This window comes from Lissotriton vulgaris, chromosome 4_1 (genome assembly GCF_964263255.1).
Source record: "Lissotriton vulgaris chromosome 4_1, aLisVul1.2, whole genome shotgun sequence".
Classification (NCBI taxonomy): Eukaryota; Metazoa; Chordata; class Amphibia; order Caudata; family Salamandridae; genus Lissotriton; species Lissotriton vulgaris.
Window position 1 is genome coordinate 2,093,670,928 of NC_141691.1, and position 24,801 is coordinate 2,093,695,728.

The following is a 24,801-nucleotide window of genomic DNA, read 5'->3' on the forward strand; positions in this document are numbered from 1 at the left end:
GATACATGAAAAGACATACAGGTTTCTTGACTGTGAATTTCCTCGGCGACCACAATTTTACATGTTGCCAAAAGTTCATAAAAATCAATTGAAACCTCCATTCAGACCAATAGTGTCAGATTGCGGATCAATCTCTGAACCTTTAGGTCAGTATCTAGACACTTTTTTCTAACCTTTAGTACAAAATTGGTCAACCTGCATTAAAGATACTACAGCGTTTCTCAACCTATTGGAGATATTACCGAAAAATGACATGTCAAATTGGTGGCTTTGTACAGTGGACGTAACATCTTTATATACGTCGAGCCCACACTATGAAGGGTTAGAAGCCATAGAATGGTTCCTGCTGAACAATGATTGTGAATGAGCAAACAAAGTATTTCTATTGGAGTTAATGCATTTTGCATTATACCATAGTTACTTTGAATGGAATGGAAAATACTTCTCCCATTGTAATGGTACCTCCACTGGGTTTGCCGGGGCGCCGGCATATGCCAATATGTATATGTCATCATTTGAAAATGATCATATCCTTCAGAAGGAAGGCTGGAGAGACAGTCTTATAATGTATAAAAGGTTTATAGATGATATTTTTATCATCTAGAATGGTGAGAAGGAAACATTAGTTACATATTTTGAACATCTCAATACTGTCACCTACACATTAAATTTACTTACACCATCTCAAAAGGGAGCAGCGCTTTTTTGGATGTTTTGGATCAGATCACTAATCAGGGTAGCAAAACAAATGTTTCATGAAACCTACAGATCGGAACAATTGTCTTCATTTTCAGAGTTTCCTCCAACAATCTTTGAAAAGGCATCTACCTTACTCTCAATTCATTAGGTTGAAAAGAATAACAAGTGTACAAGAAGAGGCCATGGAATCCATAAAGGGATATGCCAAGAGATTCACAGACAGAGGGTATCCCACATCACTAATCACAGAATCAATGGAGAAAGTACAAACTCTAGAAAGATCAGCATTACTAAAACAAAAACTCAGATTAAACAAACCTCTAACATGTATTTTGAAACATTCAACAGAGGTGAGCCAAATTAACAACGCAATCAAAAAACATTGGCACTTGATTGAGATGGATCCTGATCTAAGATGTATTACTAACAACAAAATCATTTTGCATACCAACGCTCACGGAATTTAAAAGAATTGTTATCCAACAAGACTCAAAAAAGTGGATCCAGTAAACATAAAGGCATGCAAATATGTGGCAATTGTACACACTGCAATAATGTGATTAAAGGTAGTGAACCCACTCATCCATCTAAAGGAACCAAGATCAGCTTGAAACATTCAAGTACATGTGATACCAAAAACGTGATATACGCATTAAAATGTCCTATGCGGAAAAATATACGTCGGCATGACAGAAAGCAAAGTTAAAACTAGAATAACATACATAAAAGCAACATAAGATTGAAGAATGACAAATCAACGATCGCCATGCATTGGCTAGAAGACGGACATAATGTAGCCCAGTTGAGATTCACAGTCTTGGAGTCACTCAAAAGTCGTCCAGACAGGGATATGCACAAGCAACTTTTGAAATCTGAATTTTTTTGGATCAAAATATTGAATCCCATGCATCTGTCAGGGTTGAACAACCGGATTGAATTAGCTTGTTTTTTTTATAAAATATGGGTCTACATAATTATCTAAGCACAATGCCATAGTAACTAGTTTTGTGATCTGTTTTGTTTACATTTGAATAATTCACTTTGATTCAGGAGTGTTATTTAATCTTCAAACTGTTTAGTATTTCGCACTGATCGTTTTGAACCTACAGACAATATCGGTTATATGCCTATATAAACAATAGTCTTTGACACGTTTTTTATTAACTTTATTGCTCTTTGAGGTGCTAGACTCCTGCTGTACGTTTATATCAACCAGAGTAGTTAGCATGTGGTCTGTATCACGTGATACCATAGTAATGCATTTTTTAATCGCTTTGAAAGTGTCAGAGCTACCTCTAACTACAATCCGACTTGGATAGAACAGTCAGGAAAGAGGATTGCTTCCAACAGCGAGATCCGTAAGATAACGCTATACAGAGTACACGCGCTGCATAATGTAGGATGGCTGCGCTCCCGGTTAATATTAAGAGACGCGAGTCTTTTGTCAGAGCAGTGTACCAGTATAGGGAAGTTTACACAATGATTTCTTGGTCACTAGCATTTATTATGAACGTTAGATCCACATCGAGGTTTAAACTACTAGAACTCAAATGTTTTTGGATCAGAGCTAAATGCATTTCACAACAAGGGGCATTGAATAAATGTCAGAAAAACGTGGGTTCAAGTGCATTATTAATTTGATTATACGGATGGTCACAGAATATATTGTGATGTCGTTTAACTGATTCATATTGTGAAGTGAGGTTTATCAAAAACTGAAATTTGGATATTGTGTCATGTTCATGAAAGCTTGCTATTATACTCCTTAATAAGTTTTTATTTACAGTAAAACTTGCAATTGGATATTTGTAACAATATGAGAATGGACTGAATAGAATCTTGATTTTTGTTATTTCTGTTCCAGACCCCTGAAGAAGGGTCCGATGTATGGACCCAAAATGCAGAGGGTTTGTGAAACTCATGGATAAAACATAATTGGATGTTCATTGCATTGCTTTTGAAGAATCAAAACAGATGACTTTGAGAAATACATTCATGAAAAGAATGAAGAACTATGGTTGAAATATTTCATTTATTGAATGATTGGTTTATATAATTTTGGATGAAAAAACCTTTGTGGTTTGTCACAAAAAGTGCGCACATTCACCAGGGACTGGTACGCCTAACCTGACCAGTTACATAGTATTGACAGGCACTGATGGATGCAGTGTAACGAATGGAGCATCACACAACAGAACTTTGATTATCACTTAAACAAGTTGAGTATCATGTGTGCACAGAGAATCTATAATTTTCAATATTGGGAGAGGCCCATTGTGAGCTAACTTCGAAGCCACAAACAAGTTCAGAGCTAGGGCCGGTGGACCCAATAGACAATCTCCTTTCAGCAAGTGCTATTTTATTGCTCACCACATTCACAGCACATTCTGGCATCCCATCAATTGAGGTGCACTTACGCAATGGAGTGGGGACAGGGCCAATTTCAATTAACTCCTTTTTCCCATGCTTTTACATGCACCAATAAACCAAAATAGTAACAAACAATCAAAATATAGATTAGTAAATGTTTCCTCTTCCTTAGCCAATGGTGGGCTACCGGGCAAAAAAGCTCTTTGAGGTTCGAAGACGCAAGCCAAGAGACAGGGCCCAGCCAAGCCCACCCTCTTCCATTTGAGGACGGGTGAAGATGAGCCCGCCTTGGCCCGGGTACTCCCAGGCACGGCCCGCACTGCTGGGCTGCAGCATACTTGATATAGCGCTAATAGGGCTCACAAGGAGATTTTGGACTTTGCAGCCCCCATCAGCGGTGCCTATCTTTGGCTTTTCACTTTGTTGCACCCAAATCCAGTAGGGTATTATGGAAGTGGCCCCAGCAATAGCAGGCAATGATAACACCAGGCAAACACTTGCAGGATGATAAAACACAAGATTCTGAGTCATTGTAGTGTAATATATGATTGGAATAACAGTCAATTGAGGACTTATTGTTTTGGTTAGCAAATGCAATGGGACCTAAACTGTCTTGCCATGCTGCACTATGATGGAAATTGCTGGTTTACTGTAAATGAGTGATGACACAAAACTGGGGGGGGTCCACTATGACCATGGCCACTCACCTGTTTAACAGCTTGAGCATAAGCAAGAAAAAGAAAGCCTTCTCGTTAAACATGTGTGGTGAATAATAGCTTATTTGGGCCTGCAATCTTCACAGTGGAGTACCACTATTTACCACAAGATAGGGACGAGGAGAGGGAAAGCCTACTAAAAAAGCAGAAGAAATAAACAGACTCGAACAGAAAGGAGAAAGTCAGATAAAGTAACATGACATTTAGAAAGCAAGGATAATGGAGTGATAAGAGTGAGGAGAGGTAAAAGTAAGGGAAATAATATTAATAACAGAACTTACTGGGGCAAGGAGAACTATTGGCTTTTGCAGCAGGGCCTGATGGTGGTGGTGGATCCACCCGCGGTGGCACAGGTGGTGGCAGTACCTCCTTAATTTGCCTTTGAGGCCCTCTTGCTGTTGGGTGCTGATAAGAGAAATAAAAAAGATAAAAACATTTAGATTAGTGGTTCAGTTAATCTCCCCAAAATTATTTTGACAGGCAAAATCAGATCGCCTAGAGTACTAGTAGTATTGAGTTGACTAATTACTAATTTCCTCAACCTAAGCCATATTACTAATTTCTTAAACCTATATTACATTTGGAACTACTAATGTATGCAAGGAATGATGTTTGCTTCTCAACCTCCTATGATGGGCCAACTCAGGGCCTGATTTAGCTCTCGGTGGACGGTTACTCTGTCACAACTGTGACGGATATCCCGTCCACCAAAATATAAATCCCATTATATTCTATGGGGTTTATATTTTGGTGGACAGGATATCCTTCACTGTTATAGTGGCGTAATCTGTCCACCGAGATATAAGTCAGGACCTCAGTCTCTCTTTTCAATGCATAAGTGCATACTATACATCACTGGGAGATTGGGACTGTATCAGCTGCATAAAGAAAGACAGAGAACATTTACTCAGTGATACCACTACCACTATCTTACTGATAGGACAGAGGAGTCTGCATGACTTCTTAAATAAGCAGCCCAAACGAGCCCCAACAAGTCCAATGAGGTAGTGCTGAGTACCTTGCTAGCTCAAGCTAGATCACATAATATTCATAACATAAACTTAACTTACCTCTGAGTGTGAGCAGCATGGGATTTGGAAATAAAATAGTGTTTTAGAAAACAAAAAATAAATAATCACCCCCAAGCCCCTCAACCTCAACACTCAGCAGGTCTAGCAGGTCGTGTTCTTGGTCCAGCAGGTTGGGCCAGCGGTGCCTCATTGTGCGCTTAACTCCAGTTCTCTGCCACACGCACTGGTGCAATTTTCTTCACAGTAGTTGACTCTCCCACAGGGCATACCCCTCCCAGGCTGCGATCAACATTGAAGGGAGGTGGTACTGCATAAACAATGCTAGTGCTGCAATACTCACATTTTTCAGAGTTCTCAACTTGCAATTGGATGTACAAAGTAATTTAGGCGAATGATTGGTAGAGAATAGTACATTACTAGATGGCAAACTTTTAACCAAAGGTTACAGAAACATTATGGTTGGGAAACAGCCTTCGCAACATGGTTGTTACAACGCATTACCTTTGAAAAGCGATGGTTACAATGACGGCGTTGTTACAACGCGATGCCTTTACATCGCAAGTCATTAGATCAACTTGCTCTAGATGGAGCTCCAACCTAAGGAATAGTATAATTTACTATTCCAACATCTTCCCTATTGTTGCACAGGCTGGAGTTGGAATAGTAAATTATATAATCCAAAGGTTGGGGCGCCATCAAGAGCAAGTCGATCTAATGACTTGCGATGTAAAGGTTTTGCGTTCTAACAATGCGGTCATTGAAACAACCGCGTTGTAATGAAGCACTATGTTTTAGCATGCGTTGTAACATGCTATATGATTATTGTTAGGCTCTGATTTCACTCATGCAAAACCATAGAAGTTTAGCAAGTGTAGTTACCTAAACTAACTATAACTTGTGCCCAGTAATGCATTGCTGATGATGACCTCACATATCACTGGTATATATAAATATATATATATATACACACAAGTATATACATATGAGGCATAATCTGAAAAAAAGCCGGATTCTAAATGCCGTAGGTGCATGTAAAGGTATGAGGAGCCCTGAACTCAAGCAGTTACACAGAACAAACCAGAAACCAGCTCATGTATGTGCACTTCCCTCTAAAAAGAAATGTATACAAATAACATTATATTTATATGATTTACTGCCATCTAAGCTGACTTAATCCAATGCTTTTTGGCATAGAGAACACCTTGTTCATGGGTAGGGAAGGTATGTTCCCGGCAATAATGTGAACATTCTCGTGTATGACATACAGTGACATAAAAAATAACAACCAGCTGGAGTCATCTCCCAGCACAAATAAACATTTCAGCCATTTTGAAACATCCATAGAATAATAGAAATAGAAATCTCAGGTTAGATGCCCGGGATACTCACAAATGTTAATATATAGTTGGAAAAAAATCAAATAATAATAATATTGATAGCATCCCAGATTATCTTCACATTGCCAAATAAATGGTATAGTCCTGTCTCATATCTTCTATGATTATTGTAATCCAACATTTAATTAAATGAATGTATTTCCAAATGTATCAGTGTTGAATATGAAGTGCAAACCCAAACATAATGTCAATGTAGTCCCAGGGGGCAATACATATGCATAATCACTGTTGGTATCTCCGGGTGACCAGTACCTCAAAGGCATCCATAAATTATCAAAAACAAACAGCGTGCACAGCTTCCTTGGTAAAGCAGCCAAATTAAATAAAAATGAATTTACTAATCATGCATAGTACATTTAAGTATGTCCATGCAATGCGTTACATCCTTGAGCAGAGCAGTGAAATGAATATGGAAAGTTTTTTAAAAATGTATAAAAGTGATATAAATGCGTGGTTGAAAGAAATGGAGAAACTGAAAAAAAAATGAAATGGAAAGGAAAGGGGACATATTGTGAAGAGAATGTACAACATACTGCTCTAGGTATATATTAGGAAGTTCTACTTCATTATGCCCCTGTGGCCAGATATTGAAACTATGCCAATAGTAAGGCAACAAATTAAATGTGGCCCTGGTGAGATAATATCAAACCAGTAAGAACTAAACATGCTAACACATTAACACAGTCTCACAATAAAGAAATAAAAATAGCAAACTGTCCTTAATTACTACCATAACTAGTTCCTTAGCGGCACATGCATCAATATTGCATTTTGGGATTCCTTAATTGCGAAAAATAAGGAATCGCAATTAAGGAATTGCAAATTGCAATGCATCAAGGAATCGCTATAAAAATAGCGATTTCTTAAAATTCTTTAATTGCGATTCTCTATTTGAGAATCGCAATTAAGGAATACCTCCCCATCCATTCCTATGGGCCTAGAGGCCCATAGGAATGAATGGAAAGACATTCTTAATTTGCAATTCACCATTAGAAATTTGCAAATTAAGAATGCAATTTCAAGGGTGCAGGGGTGTCCAAAGGACACCCTGTTGCACCCCTGAAATCTGCTTAGAAGAACATTTTTCACACTCACATGCCGCAAGGGCATGTGTGTGTGTAAAATGGAACTTTGCAAAATGCACATTAGTGCATTTTTCAAAGTTTTCGCAAATTACCATGAAGGTCAACTTCATGGTAATTTGCTCCCCTTATTTGCGAATTCGCAAATTTTTAGAGTTTGATGCATTGCATTTAAGGAATCTCAATTTGAGATTCCGTAAATGCAATCGCAATTTAAGAAATCGCAATTTTGCGATTTCTTAAATTGCGAGAGTTAAAAAAATGTTAATGCATCCAAAAAATTTGAAATTGCATTCGCAAACGGCCGAATTTTGCGATTCGCACCATTTGCGAATGCAATTTCCTTTGATGCATGTGCCCCTTAGTCCTCCAAAAACAAAAATGGGATATCCACACTAATGGCAGCTTCCACACTCACTAAATGGATAGCTTCTCAAATATCACTTCCCAGCTGGTCCAATGTCAGTGGACAAAAAGGAAGAAAAAACAGAGAAAAAGAAAAAAGAACAACCTTATTAAAACCAAGTATCTCATTAGTATGTAAAAACCACGTCGCTGGAGGCAACCTCATATACAATGTATTACATTAGAAAGAGAAATACAAGAGAAATGGAGAACAAATAAAAAAAGAACGACAGAAAAAAAGAAAGAAAAAAGAAGAGAAGAAATTGAAAGAGGGGAAAACAGAGAGAATGAGCTACCATTATAATGATAATAATGCCTGTGGTCAGGGAAGTGTATCAGGGATACAAAGGGTCCAAGCAGAAGCATGAACATTAAATTGTATATATATATCTTACATCATAAAGCCATGCATCATATTCCCCTAAATATGTAGAAAGTTCCTTATCTGAATTCAAGTCTGATAGTACCTTAGAGCCACATGCATCAAGCTAAAAACAGGTCGCAAATGGGCAGATTCTCAAATGCAAAAATCGCAATTTAAGGAATCTCTAAATTGAGATTCCTTAAATTGTGATTGCATTGAAGGAATCCCAAATTGAGATAACTTAATGCAATGCATCAAAGTCAAAAAAGCTAGTAGCAAATTACCATGAAGTTCAACTTCATGGTGATTTGCAAAAACTTTGAAAAATGCAATTTTGTGCATTTTTCAAAGTTTTATGTTGTGCACACACATGCCCTAAGGACATATGTTTGCGCAACATATCTGCACAGACCAATTTCAGGGGTGCAACAGGGTGTCCTTTGGACATCCCTGCACCCTTCAAATTGCATTCTCAATTTGCAATTCGCTAATTGCGATTCGCAAATTGAGAATGTCTTCCCATTCATTCCTATGGGCCTCTAGGCCCTTAGGAATGAATGGGGAGGTATTCCTTAATTGCGATTCGCAATTTGTGAGTCGCAATTAAGGGATATTAAGAAATCGCAATTTTTTTAGCGATTTCTTCATGCATAGCCTTTTGCTATTCCCTATAAGGAATCGCAAATGGCATTGTTGATGTATGTGGGCCTAAGTGTCTAATTCTAGAATACATCTGGATTCCAATCTCCGCAATTTGTGCATTCTTTGACACCCCAATTGGATTTGGGAATGCAATTAATCAAATTAAAATACTATGCTGTTATGGATTTCTTCAAAGTGGAAGCAACTGGATACTGTTTATCCTTATTTTAGATAACTTGCATATGTTCCAACACTATTTTCTTGACAGGGAACATTATACTGCCTACATATGATTTTTTGCATGGACAGGTGAGAAGGTATAGATACGAATAAGCTAAACAAGAGAGATGTTCATCAATCATCCTGTAGGTTTCGGTAACAGAGGAAAATACTTTTTTTTGCTTTGGTGCTGAAATTACAAGCCTTGCCCATAGTGCAGGTGACAAAAACCGTGTATAGTGGACAGGTTCAGTAAACTCTCTGTGATTTCATTGTTACACAACTTGTCACTCATAGATTTTTTTTATTCATTTATAAAGTTTTGTATAGTGCGAACATGACCTGAGTGGGTATCATAGCGCTCTACATGACGAGAAGTAGGATATAAATTAGACTGGTAAACAAAAGACACATGCGTGATAAACAAGCATATTAGAAAGTAAAATAGAATAAAAGGCTTTGTCTCCGTTAAAGTCAGTAACAAGATGGTCAATCATCATAGAGAGGTTAGTATGGGGACATTTTCATAGGCACAGATATATTGTCTTAGGGTAAAAACTTAGTCAGAAGAAAAGATGTTGCTTCTTTTTTTGCAGGAAACGGTAGAGAAGATTAAAAAAAGTCCGGTGTTAGAGAGTCGCATATTCTAGGTGCAACAACTGACAATGCTCTCGCTCCCTTTTTTCCTATTGTGGGTTCATCAGGGTTTCAGAAGCAGGGTGTGCACACTTTGCGAGGGTCTGCAGTCTCCTGACTTTTCTAGATTTTGAGCCAGATATCTGGGGGGATTGAAGTGTAGCGCTTTATGCGTCATGTATGCAATTTCCAGTTGGATTCTTGCTTCATAACGGTAGCCAGTTTAAGGATTTTAGGGCCGGGGCAATGCGTTTGTTTCTTTTTGTTCCAAGGGCACGGTTGCCTGCCACGTTGAGGGAGACTCTTAGAGGGGCCAATTTGTATTGAGGTAAGCCACATAGTGTGGCACTACTATAGTCTAGTCTGGGCAGTACAAGAGCTTGGACTGCTCGTTTTAGGTCTTCGTGTGGAAGGTAGAGTTTAAGTTTCTGCAGAACAGTTCTATGGCATTTTCTATGTGAATACTAATGTTTTTGGCCTTGATATAATGGTGTTCATTCCTTTCCTTGATTTCAGTTGGAATTGTTTATGCAATTTCAGTTTCCTGATGTATTTATAGGTCTCTATTGTGGCACTGGTAAAGTTAGAAGGTGCTAGAGGGCAAAATGTCAGTCTTGGATAAAGTATTCTCTCTTGGTTGAGGGTCTATTTGACTTGGAGATATTAATGACTAATGTTTTTTCTTTATTCATTTCTTTGTTGTCTTCTATATATGATCTAATTTCCTGCCTCTCCCTCTTCCCTTTGCCCCTCCTTGTCCTGTATTTCCTTTTTCACAGTTGCTTTGTGCTCTGCCTCCTTCTCCTTGCAGCATGTTCATCCGGATGAGTCTCACTTTCACTGTCTCTATCAGTGGTTGGCTTGTCAATCTTTTCTTTCATTCTGAGTTTATCATATTGTTCCACAAAAGTAAAAATATGACCATACTGATAATCAAGACAATGCCTAGTAAACTTGCGTTCCTTCCTCTCCATGATTTCCTCATCATTCATTTGTAAATTCTTCTCCCTTTTCACTAGTAGATCATTTACTGTTGCATCATCTTTATGCTTCTTCAGTTCTTTCATGATTGTGTCTATGATCAATGTCTGTTGCTCCATTTTTCTTTTAGCATGTTTCACTAATGTGTGCATTAGTCTGGCTGAACATTCTTCCCTGTTGTCACACAATACACATGAAAAGTCTCCATCCATATGGCAGCAGCATTATTCGAAGGCCCCTAGGTACTGTTTTTCTCTTCCAAAAACCAAAGCAGGATTGTTTTTACACAAGGGGAGATACATCTCTTCAAACAAGTACATAGAATGTTAATAGATGCCAAACAAGTTTTAATACAAGGGGACATTTCTTAATAGGTAGATCATTGTGTGGTGTAATTTCTACTTAACCATTTCAGTATGCTTTTTTAGAGCCACATTGTTGAAAAAGCATTGAAATTCGTATTCATAGACATAGAGTGGTTTATAATCTGCTTTTGTAAAGGTAATTCATGAATGCCAGGTTCACTTTGGTAATATGGTAACAGAACTACGAGATGAAAAGTCAAAGTGGTGACTGGTCTTGAAAATGAGTACTTATTAACACAGGTGCATAGTTAACCTCCTCCCACTATCTGTATATTGAATAGAATTTAGATTCATCCTCAAAATCTTTTCAGAAGACCTCTACGGGAAAATCATGAGAAAATAGTTTTCTCTCAAACATGATCCATGATATACCAGCAGAAGACTTTTTCACAGGATAAAATCACCTTAGAACACACCGAAATTCCTAAAATTAGCATGTTACCATCAACAAATTAATTAAAGTCTGGTATCACCCTTTATACCTTCTCCTTTTGGTGACCCTCAAAACCTTCAATTCAGTGGAATGCATTTTAATGGGGTGCTATCATGTATATTGGTCCCAATATGGCGGCCAACATTTCCTGAATGAAGTGCTGATAGCCAATCAGATCTCACAATGTGATGTGTGGTTAGGCTCCGCCCAGATTTTGATATTTTTGGATTTTTGAATTTCATAGAAACTACTGAACAGATTTACACCATTTAAAAAAAAGAATGATTTCTGAACCAAGAGCTACCTTTTGGCCAAATTTGATGTAATTCCATTTCAGCATTTCAGGTTGTAGCTTTGTCGAACGTTTCCTATGGAAATTAACAAGGAGAAAACGCATTTTGGGACCCCCCTTTTTTCTTCGCCCCTGCTTGACAAATAAGCCCGAAACTCTAAAGACAGGAGCTGACTGGAGCGCCTCATTAGTTTTGAAAATTTCGTGAAGATTCATCAAACGGCGCCAAAGATATTGGCAAAAGAAAAAACACTTTTTGCCAAAGACATTGGTAAAAGAAAAATGCTTTTTCAATGGAAACTAGGTCCTACCTACTGGCAGTCACCAGTAGGTAGTTGTAGTTAGGACCTAGTTTCCATAGGAAGAACTTTTTTTCTTTTGCCAATATCTTTAGCGACGTTTGATGAATCTTCGTGAAATTTTCAAAATGAATGGACCACTGAGATCCGATTCTATCTTAAAAGTTTGAGGGTTATTCGTAAAGCAGAGGTTGAGAAAAAAAGGGGGTCCCAAATCATGTTTTCTCCATGTTTATTTCCATAGGAAAATTTAGACATGTCTTCAACCCAAACTGCTGAATGGAAAGAGACCAAATTTGGCAGAGAGATAGGTCTTGGTCCAGAGAGCAAATTTTCTTTAACTGGTGTAAATCTGTTAGTAGTTTTTGAGATATTTACAGATATCGATATTTGACAAATGTGAGATCTGATTGGCTGAGCCGGTCTGAACACGAGCTTGCCTGTGATTGGTTGCCAACAGTTCATATCAAGAAGCATTGGCAGCCATCTTGTGACTCGGTTGAAACGAGTCGGGGGATAAAACAGTGAACAACAGTATAAGAGGGAAGGGTAGGAACATTGTGACCTCCCTAGGGTGCTCTTGGGGTGACACAGGGAGTCAGAAGGTAAAACTAAATCATTTTTTTTATGTTTTCAGCAGGATTCAAGTGATTCACGTATGGCCTGGAAATCACAGTGGGGAAACAAAATGAACCAGGGTGTTTGCACGTTTTGTTGAATTAAGCCCCCAGGTGGGCCAGTTTCCAGTACAAATGTTTACTTATGATGCAAGTTTTATTTCTGTCACGGGGACCGCCATTTACTCGATGGGGTAAGCATCTTCCCTCCCCCTCCGCTCAGAAGAGCAGCATTTTGTTGAAGGTATACTTAAAATGTATGTGTCATTGAAATGAGGGGCAATACTTCCCAGGGTATTCATGAATTAAAATATGGGGGTCTTTTGTGGACTGCTGGCCCGGGGTGTACAGTGTTTGCGAGCCTTTAAATTGGAAGAAGGCTTATCGTCAACTTTCCTTTGAGGAGATTTCTATGGCCTTGGGTATTGTTATCTCCGAGGGCCGGTTCCAACAATGACCTGTGGTGCCTAACCCTGGTATATTGTAGTTTGCTATGGCTGGGCAGAATCTATGCGGAGTTGCCGCTCTATGTTAGCAAATTTCTGCTTCGCTTCATGGAAGTGAGAGGAGGAAATTTGCTCTCGCTTTTATACAGCAAAGCAGATTTGCTTCTGGGCAATTGGAGCTTGCATAGAACAGCTGGCTTTGTTCAAAGGGAATGCGGTCTACTGCAGGAGGCATGGAGGTGGTAGGAAGTGCAGGAGATTGGGGCTCTTTGCGTGGTTCCAAAACATTGTGGCCAGGCTCCGGGGGATGTGGTTCCCTGGGCCTAAAATTACCCTTGTTTTCATTATGAGTTTGTTGGAGCTACATCAATTGTGGATGCACAGCTTCAGGTTGTTGAGAAAAACTCTGTTTCCTTGATCTGTGAAATGAACTCCATCACTTTTGTCAGCCACATCAAAAAGTAGATTGTTGTTGTAGATGGACCCCATTCTATGATCTCAGAGGTATGCAGACACAGCTTTTTTGACATTCTTCCTAGCTTTCTCAATCTGAGAACAGAATTGATTTGACCATTTCTACATCTGTCTTAGGCATATATTGGAGTATACGAAGACAGTTTGAGACAAAAGCAACATCAGTTGTGCAAAGGTATCTTTAATGAGCATTTCCAGGCCTACCCCAGTCAATTTGCCTAGGTCATTGCCACCAAAGAGCACAATCATGAGGTCAGGGTGTTGGAGATGCAAAGAGGTTTTAACCATAAGGCAACAATTGTAGCCAATTTATTTCTCTCTGTGCAAACCATTTAATGTCCACATTTTGTAAACCTAGGTCTTTGTCAATACGTCTGTGTTCAGCATACCTTTTGCACCAGAAAACATAACTGTGTCCTACGATCCATACTAGCATTCTGAAGGTATGGTTGGAAGGAATCAAAAGAATTCTGTAGCTCATGTAGTCTTTGGTAGAATGAGAGATATGTTGAAAGGTGGAGAAGAAGCGTTTTCTTTGAGAAAACGACAACTGATTGGCTGATGAAGAACATTGTGCAGTGAAAACTAGGGTGTATGTTAGTTTCGTGAAAAAGTATGTTTCTAATTGGTTAATAAAACATTTTTGAAATGGACACTACATAGGATATGATCAGACATGCAGAACTCAACCACACCTGCTGCTTGCATTTGGAAGGTACTGTTCTGAACTTAAAAAAATGGTGAACTTGTGACCCGCACGTGCCTTTGAATGTTGCAGAAAATGTTGGAATGAAAAATTGCAATAAGGTGATCGGGGGAGAAGTAAAAATGACTGTGGTATTAAACTATGAAATGGAAAATTAATTACAACTGATAAGCTATTAAAGTTTGTTTTTGAAAATGAGTGGTATGACTAGAAGAAGTGTGTTGTTGTAAATTTGCAGTACTATTATTAGAAATAGGTTTCAGAATTGTCGTAAGGGTTTGGTGCTGTATGTCAATGCAGCAGTGTGGGAGAGTCTCCAAAGCACAAAATAAGAGCACCAGTTTGGGGCATATTAGAAGAGAGTTAGAGAGGGTTAACCAGTAGAAATGTGTTTTGCAATTTGAAAAAACTTAGGAAGGATTTTGGGCCCAGATGCATGAAGCCAAAAACCGCTCGCAAAGGGGCAGATTCTCAGAATCTGCCCCTTTGAGACCGGTATTTTTGCATTTGGGATGCATCATCCCAAATGCAAAAATCGCAAATTAAGAATTCGCTAAATTGCGATTACTTGCATTTAAGGAATCTCAAATTGAGATTCCTTAAATAAAATGCATTAAAGTTTAAAAAATAGCGATTTCGCTAATAGGGCTTGAAAATTACCATGAAGTTCAACTTCATGGTAATTTGCAAGAACTTTGAAAAATGCACTAAAGTGCTTTTTTCAAAGTTTCATGTTGCGCACACACATGCCCTAAGGGCATGTGTATGCGCAACATATGTGCACAGATCAATTTCAGGGGTGCAACAGGGTGTCCTTTGGACACCCCTGCACCCTTGAAATCGCATTCTAATTTTGCGATTCGCTAATTGCGATTCGCAAATTGAGAATGTCTTTTTATTAACTGAGCTTATAAAGCGCCTGGTTTCACTAGTCAGTGTGTCCCTGCGCTAATAGTGGCCTGAAAGATCACTAATACAGCCAGAAAAGAGCAGTTCAATATTTGGGGAACAGATGTGTCTTGAGTTCCTTGCGGAAAACTTTTTCGGACGGCTCCATCCGGAGGCCTCTAGGCCGATAGGAATGAATGGGGAGGTATTCCTTAATTGCGACTCGCAATTTGTGAGTCGCAATTAAGGAATTTTAAGAAATCGCTATTTTTAAAGTGATTTGTTCTTGCATAGCATTTTGTTATTCCTTATTAGCGATTCCTTATTTTTCGCTAATAAGGAATAGCAAAATGGATGCTTGACGCATCTGGGGGTTGAATTGCTATTTACATCTATTTCTGTGCGGAAAGATAGGGAAATGTTTCCTCTAGTGGTTCTATTCTGGATGAGAGTCTTGAATTACATACATTGTGTGAGAAAGAAAATATTGCATGCGCTTGTGAAATTTGAAATCTGCATACCAAAAACAGAGGTGAGTTACAAATTATTAAGGTGTGTTATATATTGTGTAGTAGTGGTTTAGTCTTTGAGGTGATATTTTTAAGTTTGAAAAAATTATTAATTTTAAAATAACATAGTGTTACTGGAGTGTGCGGTTTCACCTTTGTTACAAAATGTACATAGAGTGTGAGTAGTTGCTGAACAAGTACCCCACATATGTTTAGGTGTCTGTGAGAAAGAAGGAGTGTAGTGTGTCATGTTCAAAAGAGTGTGTGGTTTTGAAAGTGAGATACAGGGTTAATTTGGGTTCCAAAATCAACCCAGGCATTACAAAGGAAATGTTGCATGTTTGCAGATTGAGCCTTGTCGAAAAATACTGTGGAGGGCGGTTAGAAGAGGCATGTTTTATTAACTTGACGGAGATGAAAAAAATAGAAATAATGCGTGCAGATTTTGTGCTGGGACTTTTGAAACGGCTGAGATATATTTGAATATAAGTGAAGGGAACTGTCACTCCCTGGCCGTGCAGAATGTCCAGATATAAGAAGGCCGGCAGATAGAAAGACTAAGAATGACACGTCCCTTTCTAAATGTATTTTTTCCACGTGTTATGCATCAGAAGATCTGATACCTATGAAACACTGGTATAAATCTATTTGTATGTTTTTTTAAAGTATGTGCTACTAGGAAAAGGCAGAGCAAGATGCACGCGTGCTTTGGTGAGACTTTGAATTGTGATAAAGAAAGGGTTTGTGCTTTGCATTTGGGTAGTCAACACTGTTAGTAGTTGCTGAGTAGTGAAGATGTAAAAGACAGATGAGGTCGAAGACATGCTGGTAAAGGGATTAGTGATTATGGTAATTCGTATGCGTCTTTGGGGAAGTATTGTTGAAGTGCGCCGTACATATTTATGTGTCTTTGTGAAATAAGGAATGCAGTCTCTAATGTCGAAAGGACTGCATGGTGTTGTGACTAAGGTACAGGGGTGAATTAGGATCGAAAATTGGCCCGGAAATTGTAAGAGAAATAGGGATGTTTGTAGATTGTACCTTGTCAGAAAATACCGGGGGTGGGGTTGTTTGCTTAGAAGAGATAGGTTTTATGAATGTCAGGGAGTGAAAAAAAAAAGGAAACGTCCCCTGCATTTTTTGTGTATGGATTTGTTCAGACTGGTGAAGTACATGTGAATATGAGTCTGTGGTTCCCAAACTGTGCGCTGTGATTCCCTGAGAGTCATCAAATCTAGCCAGGGGAGCCGCGCACCAAGCAGTTTAATGCATTTGATGTTAAAGGGTCTGTTGGTTTCAGTTAAAGTAATTAACTTAAACGCATGATGTTGATGATTTGCAATTGACATGCTTAAAGCTATAAATGTAGTGCTTATTTGATAGCATGTCAAAGAAGATGACCTCCATATTTCACTGTGTCCCCATGTTCCAACACTCCCAAATGAAGCAGAAGAAGCCTGAATTATTTTGTTAGACTCGTTAATTGTTTTTTTTTTCCAAATGCATTTTACACCAATGTAAATTATCAATTCAATTCAATTCAATTCAATTCAATTCAATTAGACTTTATTCGGATTGAAAGATGCATCCATAAAAGCACAGGTCAAATAGATCAATATTAAAATAAATAATATAGATATAAACAACAGCAACATCGTACAAAACAATGTCCATAAAAAACATGCTTATTGTTACAAAATAGCACTAAACTATAGCTCTAAAGTGCAGTTAATTACATGTATTCATTACAAAATACCTCAGTTTCCTGTGGTCCCAAAAAGGAAATAACATGTGAAGTGCAAGCATAAAAATCAACCTTCATTTAGTGCTCATGAGTGCGTGAGTGGACTGCCGCTTTCAGGAAGGAACCTACACGAAAAACTAGAGCATCCTCTTCTAATTTAAGAATTTCTGTGTAGGCTGTTTTGTGATCAATAATAGCAGTTTTCTTAAAAAAAAAGAATCAAAAACAACTTTCTGTACATCTGATAAAAATTACAGAAAAATAGAAAATGTGGCATTGTTTGTTTGCTATGGTTATCACATGGGCATAACATTTGATCAAGCTTGGCATTAAACCCTAGGGAAAAACAGAGCATATATTTCATAGTATCTGCTCTTAGATGAAACAACAATCCTCTTTCCCAGCGGCCAATATTCTTCAGAAGATAACTAGATGGCATATGGGATGGCAACAATCGTACATCTTCTAGAGACATTTACATTACTACTGAGGATTTCATGAGCTCTTTATCATATCTTGCCTTGCTATATTTATCATATAACACCCCCTGAAGCGATTTTTTGCTTACACCGCCCATATTAATTGAATTGAATTTAAGAAAATATGTTCGAGGTTTACACTGATCAGACTTTCCCGTACAGAAAAGAGCCACAGTATGTCCATCCCCTTTTCACATTTATGGCAATCGGAGATTATATTTCTTGTAAGTATTGCTGCTGGGTTCTGCCAAATGTTAAGCCAAAATATGCTGGGCCAGGCCCTAATAAAATCCTCAATATATGACAATGTTAACTATCTGTGGCAAATGTACTGTGATGCAGAGATCGGGGCCCCTAGCAATTTCCTGCAGAATCTATTTTCCTCGCCCTGAATGTCACTGCAACACGTGAAGCCCCAAACTTCTGGTCCATAGGTTGCAACAGGGATACATTGTAATTTAAAATTTTTAGTTATGGGTAATACCACCTCAACTTTTTTTGGTTGGGGTGGTGACAATACCGAATTAATTGCTTTAGCAAATTTTCCCCTGCTGTGTGCCACGTGAGTAGTCCAGGAGCCATTGGCTGCGAATACCAGTCCCAGGAATGGGAAAGTGCAAGTGCGTTGTAAACGTTCGTTGCCTATGGTGATTGATTTAACAAGGTGCTTTTCTGGACCACATGCCATGCCATTAAAAAAGATTTGCTCAAATGTATATGAAGATCTAAGGCAGCCATAAAATCAACAAAGCCCTGTATAAAGTGCAAACTGCATTTGGTATGCGGCCCATCAGAACTGCATCATCTGCGTATAATAAGGCAGGTAGGATATTACCATTGATGATAGGAACATCATTAGTGAGCTTAGTCTGGGAATCATGCAGATCGTTAATATATAAAATGAATAAAAGTGGGGCCAATACGCACCCCTGCCTGACCCCTCTGCCAATAGTGATATCCAGTGTGACCTCACCGCCTTTGCCAATCTGCAGCCGGGTCTTTAAGTCCCTATGTAGGTACGCCAAAAAATGAACTAAAACTTCTTCCAACCCATATTTTAAAGGAATATAACAAAGGAGTGACCTGTTAACAAAATCACAAGCTGAAGTACGGTCCTTAAAGGCCAATATGCTGTGGTATATTTACTGATGATCAAGATGAGGTTAAGGCACTGTTCTACATTGCCTATTTTGCTTCTGAAACCTAACTGGTTTGAATTTAAAATATGTTCATCCTCAGCCCAGGACCTAATCTTATTCAACAGGATTCTTCCAAGTATTTTTAATGTATACTAGCAGCTAGGGTTGGAACGATCGCCTTTTTTTAAAATAGGTACAATAATACTGTTAGACTAGGTGCAGGGAATTGAAGCAACAGTTAAATTATTAAAAACATTCAGTTGGAGGGGTGCCCAGAAATCAGGTTTGTGTTTGATAAGATCTATCGGGAGCCGGTCGGGACCGGGTGCTTTATTGCCCAAGCTTTGGTGTATAGCATCCTCAACTTCTGATACAGATATCTCTATCTTAGTGGGTCTTTGATAGTTATATAGTTCCTCATTTCGCTTCACTGGAAATTGTACAACTTATGGAAATGAATGTGAGGCCTTCAGTTCTCATATCATTCACTGCTAACCAAAAGTCATTCCCAATATTAAGTTTAGCCACACAAGCAAGGCTAGCCCGCAGCCCTTTGTGTTTTCCAAGCCAGTCAGCACATTTATTGCGCAACTGGTCCCAAGATTCTGTCTGGTCATTTCTGAGTGGAGGTACTCCAGCTAAGACCAATACATATGGGCAAGCTGCCGGGGGGAGACTGAGAACTTCCCAACTGCCATCTGTCATTTCCCTACTCTGGCAACTGCGGACCCCACCACTTTGTATATTATGCATTATTCTGTTGATGGACAGAATGCAGAACAATGTAGGCCCTGATCTCTGTACTGAGGTGAATGTATGACATTGTTCTGCATTCTGTCCATCACCTGTGGTTTTTGCATTTGTCACCCCGAGTGGGATGGGTATGCTCAGACATGAGTCCCATGCACTCCACACCACTGGATTCAAGCAAGCCTTGGTAAAAAGGAGGGAGAGCTTAATGCTTCAATAGCTCCCATCAAAAAGACAGGAGTGACCAGGAGACTACACTTGGAGGGAAGATAAGACAGGCAACCCCTTCAGAGGCTATAGAAGTAAGAAGTATGGCTGAACTAGTGGCAGATGGGGAGGAAGAACTCGCTCAGGCATCAGGACAGCTGAACATGCCTGTTATGTTTTACTCAAATACGGGAGCCACGGTACACCAAGCTGGCAATACATGTACTTCTTCCTGTGAGCAGGAAGATGCCGGTGAGATCTCGACGTGTGAATGCCCCACTGCTTTCCCCGGACGTGGATACCTTTTTTTCAGTAAATGAAGCAGACACTACGCAGTCTAGTGAAATTGAAACAACGCAGGAGAGTATGTCAGGAGATGAATCAGGAGAAGAATCCCCAGCCACTCAGAAGAGACATGACAGCCAGGTAGTGACCTCGAGATGGCGAGCTAAGATTAGGGGGAGATCGTCGGACTCACCAAGTAAGCGACTGGAGTGGGACTACTCAGCATCAACATTGTCTGCCTGTACCATTTATGGCCCTGAGGCTGAGGTCGCAGGTAGGGGTGGATCTAACCGGATGGGAAGTACCCCCCTGTGCCAACACTGGAATTGTTATATGCAACCCTCAAACAAATGCAGGCCAGGCAGGAAAGTAAGAGGTCACAACTGGCGGCCAAGAAACTTCAGGGCGCCATAAGGAAAACAAATAATATATGCACCGATATGGCCGACCGTATCGCCCATGTAGAAGAACGAACAGTTGCGGTTGAGGAAGAGGCTCAGAAATTGCATATTTCTAAGGCTGCCCTAGAGAAACTCTCGCGCTGGAAGCTTGAGGATTTCGAGAACCGGCAGTGCCGCAACAATGTTCACCTTCTTGGCTTAGAGGAGAATGTGGAGGGGGATAACATTCTGCTTTTTGTTATGAAGCTATTAAAAGGCTCCTTTCCAGATTTGGCCCACTGGAACTGGGAGACAGAAATACAGCGGGCGCATCGCTTCCCAATGGTGCAGAGAATGCAGTCAAGTAATCAAGAAAAGAGACCCCGGGCTTTACTGATTTTTATAGGCAACTTTTTGCTTAGACAGTCAATTATAGACCGCGCCAGACCTGACTCTAAAAAATCGTTTGAGGGGCATACCTTCTTCGCTCGGCCGGATTTTTGAGAACACAACTGTTGAGCGGAGATGGAGGTTGCATCAGATGATCAGTCCCTTTCAAGCCTTGGGCTGTGAAGCCTTTCTGCTTTTTCCTGCTCGGCTCAAGGTTATCTACAGAGGGAAGGTTAGGATGTTTTTTTCTGAGATCAAAGCCCAGGACTTCCTTACTGAAATTACTGAATCGCGTGGGGGAATGGCCTCGGGTAATGTAAGGGAAAAAGGGACAACAGGAAAGGACTTAACGTTATTGAATTTTTACTAAGGAAATTTTGATTATGAATTTGGTTACTACGGTATCATGGGGGTGTCGGGGTTGGGCTCTAGTCGTATTGCTGTGTCATCACCTTAACAGATAATTCTGGCTTTTTGTTTTGCCATTATGGAGATAGGGTTTTCAGTGGGGGATAAAGTGCTTGTGCTCATTTCGGGAGGGGGGGTATGCGCTTGAGTGGGGCAAACTCGGTGGTCATACCTAGGTCATGTCTGACCTAATTGCCTGTATGGGAGGTAGGGGGTGGGGGTGGGGGGTGGTAGTGAGGAGGTCTCGAGTGGGGGTTTGCTAAGGCATCAGCACAGAAAGGAGTATATCAAGATGCAAGGCTATTGGAGGAATGTTATTTTTGGAGTTATGTAGGTTTCATTCGGTCATCTAGTAGGTTATGTTTTATCAGCATATACGGACATGTGTGGAGTGTGAAGTCAATGATGGATAGGTAAATGTGCAGAGAACTTAATACTTTTGCAATATGAGTTTACGGATTTTGACAGTTAACATATATGGGCTCAACGATCAGCACAAGAGAAATAAGGTAGCGACTTGGTTGAAAACGCTTTGATTAGATTTTCTGTGTATTCAAGAAACGCAAATAGAAGGATGCAGAGCATGCATTATAGAACAACTTGGACTTAAACTTTTGGCACACACAAATCGGGGATCCCGAACTCGGGGGTGGCAATTCTTACTCGGAGAAATGATGTGAGGGTTTTTAAAAAATCAGTGGATCAATGGGGACGTTCGGCTATGATAGAATGTTTGGTACGTAGCCAGAAGTTTACAATCTGTACAGTGTATGGCTCAACACGGGATGATCCAGAGCTGCTAAAATATTTAGACTCTAATTTGACAGTCTGGCCCGCTCCTACAATTATGTGTGAGGATTTTAATGTAAACGGATTAGGGGTACAATGGGGAGGTTCAAGAAAGAATTATGTAGGGAAAAAAAAGAAGGTGGGGTCTGCCCTTTCTAACCTAGTTTGTAATAATGGCCTGACGGATGTGTTGGCCCACCTGAAACCCTCTGAAGTAGGTAGCACCTTCTTTTCTGTTCCACATAAATCTATCTCTCGATTTGATTATTTTTTAGTGTCCATTGAACTTATTACTAACCTAGGTATTGAGAAGCACCGACGCATTTTGTCTGATCACAACCCCCTACTTTTGACTGTTAATTTTACGAGGATGGAGAAAAAGAATATTCGTTGGACGTTTAAACGGAGGCTGTTGTTTGAGCCTGATTATTTTACATATATGAAGAGATGGATTAAAGAATTTTTGGATTTTAACCGGGGGGACACTAATTGGGGAATAGTTTGGGATGCTTTTAAGGCGGGGGTGAGAGAGGAGACGTTAAGTTATAGTTTGCGTCGTCAAAAGCAGAAGCGACTAAGGGAACAAGAGGTGAGGGAGGAACTAAATAGGTTGGAGAAAGTGCTGGCCAGGGCCATTGGTGCAGGTGAAGCGGTGAATGGGATATTGCGGCAGCTGGCCCTCAAAAAAGCTGAGGCAACAGATAATTTCGCTAAAAAGGCTGCTGAGACATATTTGTCTAAAAGACAGCATTGTTATGAATTTAATGAGCGGGTAGGGCACACCCTGGCTGCAAGAGCCAGGCAAAAAACATCTGCTGGGGAGATCTCAGAAATCTATGATGCTGGAAGGAAAGTTATTACAGATGCTTTTGAAATACGGGAAATGTTTAGGCTTTTCTATCAGCAGCTATATGCTGCAGGTTCAGCTGTTTCCCCAGCCAGGGTCGATGAGTACCTGGATAAGGTACCTCTTAAGAAAGTAGATTGTCTAGATAAGGAGGAACTCGTAAGGGCTATTACCCAGGATGAGATTATGGGGGCCCTGCAGGATCTCCCCTCTGGGAAAGCAGCTGGCCCAGATCAGATTCCTCTAGAGTTTTACAAGATTTTTAAAGACTCTATTGAAACAGATCTTGTAGAGGTAATGTTGTTAGCTCAAAAGGACGGACCTGCACCTGAATCCTGGGCAAGTGCCTATATGGTTGTTTTTAAAAAAAAGACAAATCAGCCAGAGAACCGGGGTCATATCGCCCGATCACCCTCTTGAATAGTGACTTTAAAATCTTTTCTAAAATCCTGGGCACCTGATTAAATGATTCAGAAAAGGGGGTGGTGATGAACATAGTGTCTGAATTAAGCAGACCACTCTTACCCAGTCCAAAGATCAGGGCTTGATCCATCACCGTTATTTATCTCACTGCACCATCCCAGCTCAGAACCTGGCCCTGGCTATATGCAAATCAGTCTGTCCCTGGCCCAGTGCATCATGGGAACAGGGCAGACTAAACTAGTTTCTGGCATTTCAGCCTTCTTCGGCCCGGCTTGCTTGAATCCTGATGGTGCAGTGAGAAAGGGACTCATGTCTGAGTATACCCTGCCACACCTATAGTGGCCAAAAACGATTCAGAAAAGGGGGTGGTGATGAACAGAGTGTCTGAATTAAGCAGACCACTCTTACCCAGTCCAAAGATCAGGGCTTGATCCATCACCGTTATTTATCTCACTGCACCATCCCAGCTCAGAACCTGGCTATTTGCAAATCAGTCTGTCCCTGGCCCAGTGCATCATGGGAACAGGGCAGACTAAACTACCAAGCCAATTCTTCGCCAGAAAGGAGACAAGCTACCGGGGACCGGTTTCTGGCATTTCAGCCTTCTTCGGCCCGGCTTGCTTGAATCCTGATGGTGCAGTGAGAAAGGGACTCATGTCTGAGTATACCCTGCCACACCTATAGTGGCAAAAAACGATTCAGAAAAGGGGGTGGTGATGAACAGAGTGTCTGAATTAAGCAGACCACTCTTACCCTGTCCAAAGATCAGGGCTTGATCCATCACCGTTATTTATCTCACTGCACCATCCCAGCTCAGAACCTGGCTATATGCAAATCAGTCTGTCCCTGGCCCAGTGCATCATGGGAACAGGGCAGACTAAACTACCAAGCCAATTCTTCGCCAGAAAGGAGACAAGCTACCGGGGACCGGTTTCTGGCATTTCAGCCTTCTTCGGCCCGGCTTGCTTGAATCCTGATGGTGCAGTGAGAAAGGGACTCATGTCTGAGTATACCCTGCCACACCTATAGTGGCCAAAAACGATTCAGAAAAGGGGTGGTGATGAACAGAGTGTCTGAATTAAGCAGAACACGGTGATGGATCAAGCCCTGATCTTTGGACTGGGTAAGAGTGGTCTGCTTAATTCAGACACTCTGTTCATCACCACCCCCTTTTCTGAATCACCTGATTAAATGGCATTTTATCAAAGACCAAACACCTGACCCAGCACGGGTTTATCATGGAATGTGGTACAACCCAGCATATACGTTGGGTGATCACTCTGTTTGACGTGATGGAAATCTTGGGAGAGCCTATGGCTGTCCTGTTAGATGCTGAAAAGGCATTCGGTATGGTCTCCTGGGATTTCTTCTGGGAAGCACTAAGATGGT

General features: G+C 40.2%; 1 protein-coding gene across 1 annotated transcript in view; it reads right to left on the bottom strand.

Moving 5' to 3' along the window:
* Nucleotides 1–24,801, bottom strand: part of LOC147725111 (GTPase IMAP family member 6-like) — an 88,612-nt gene that overhangs the window by 14,272 nt on the left and 49,539 nt on the right. The window contains exon 2 of the mRNA XM_086966541.1: nucleotides 4,067–4,190. Within this exon, the coding sequence (XP_086822667.1) occupies nucleotides 4,067–4,190 (124 nt within the window). The remainder of the gene's footprint in view (nucleotides 1–4,066; nucleotides 4,191–24,801) is intronic.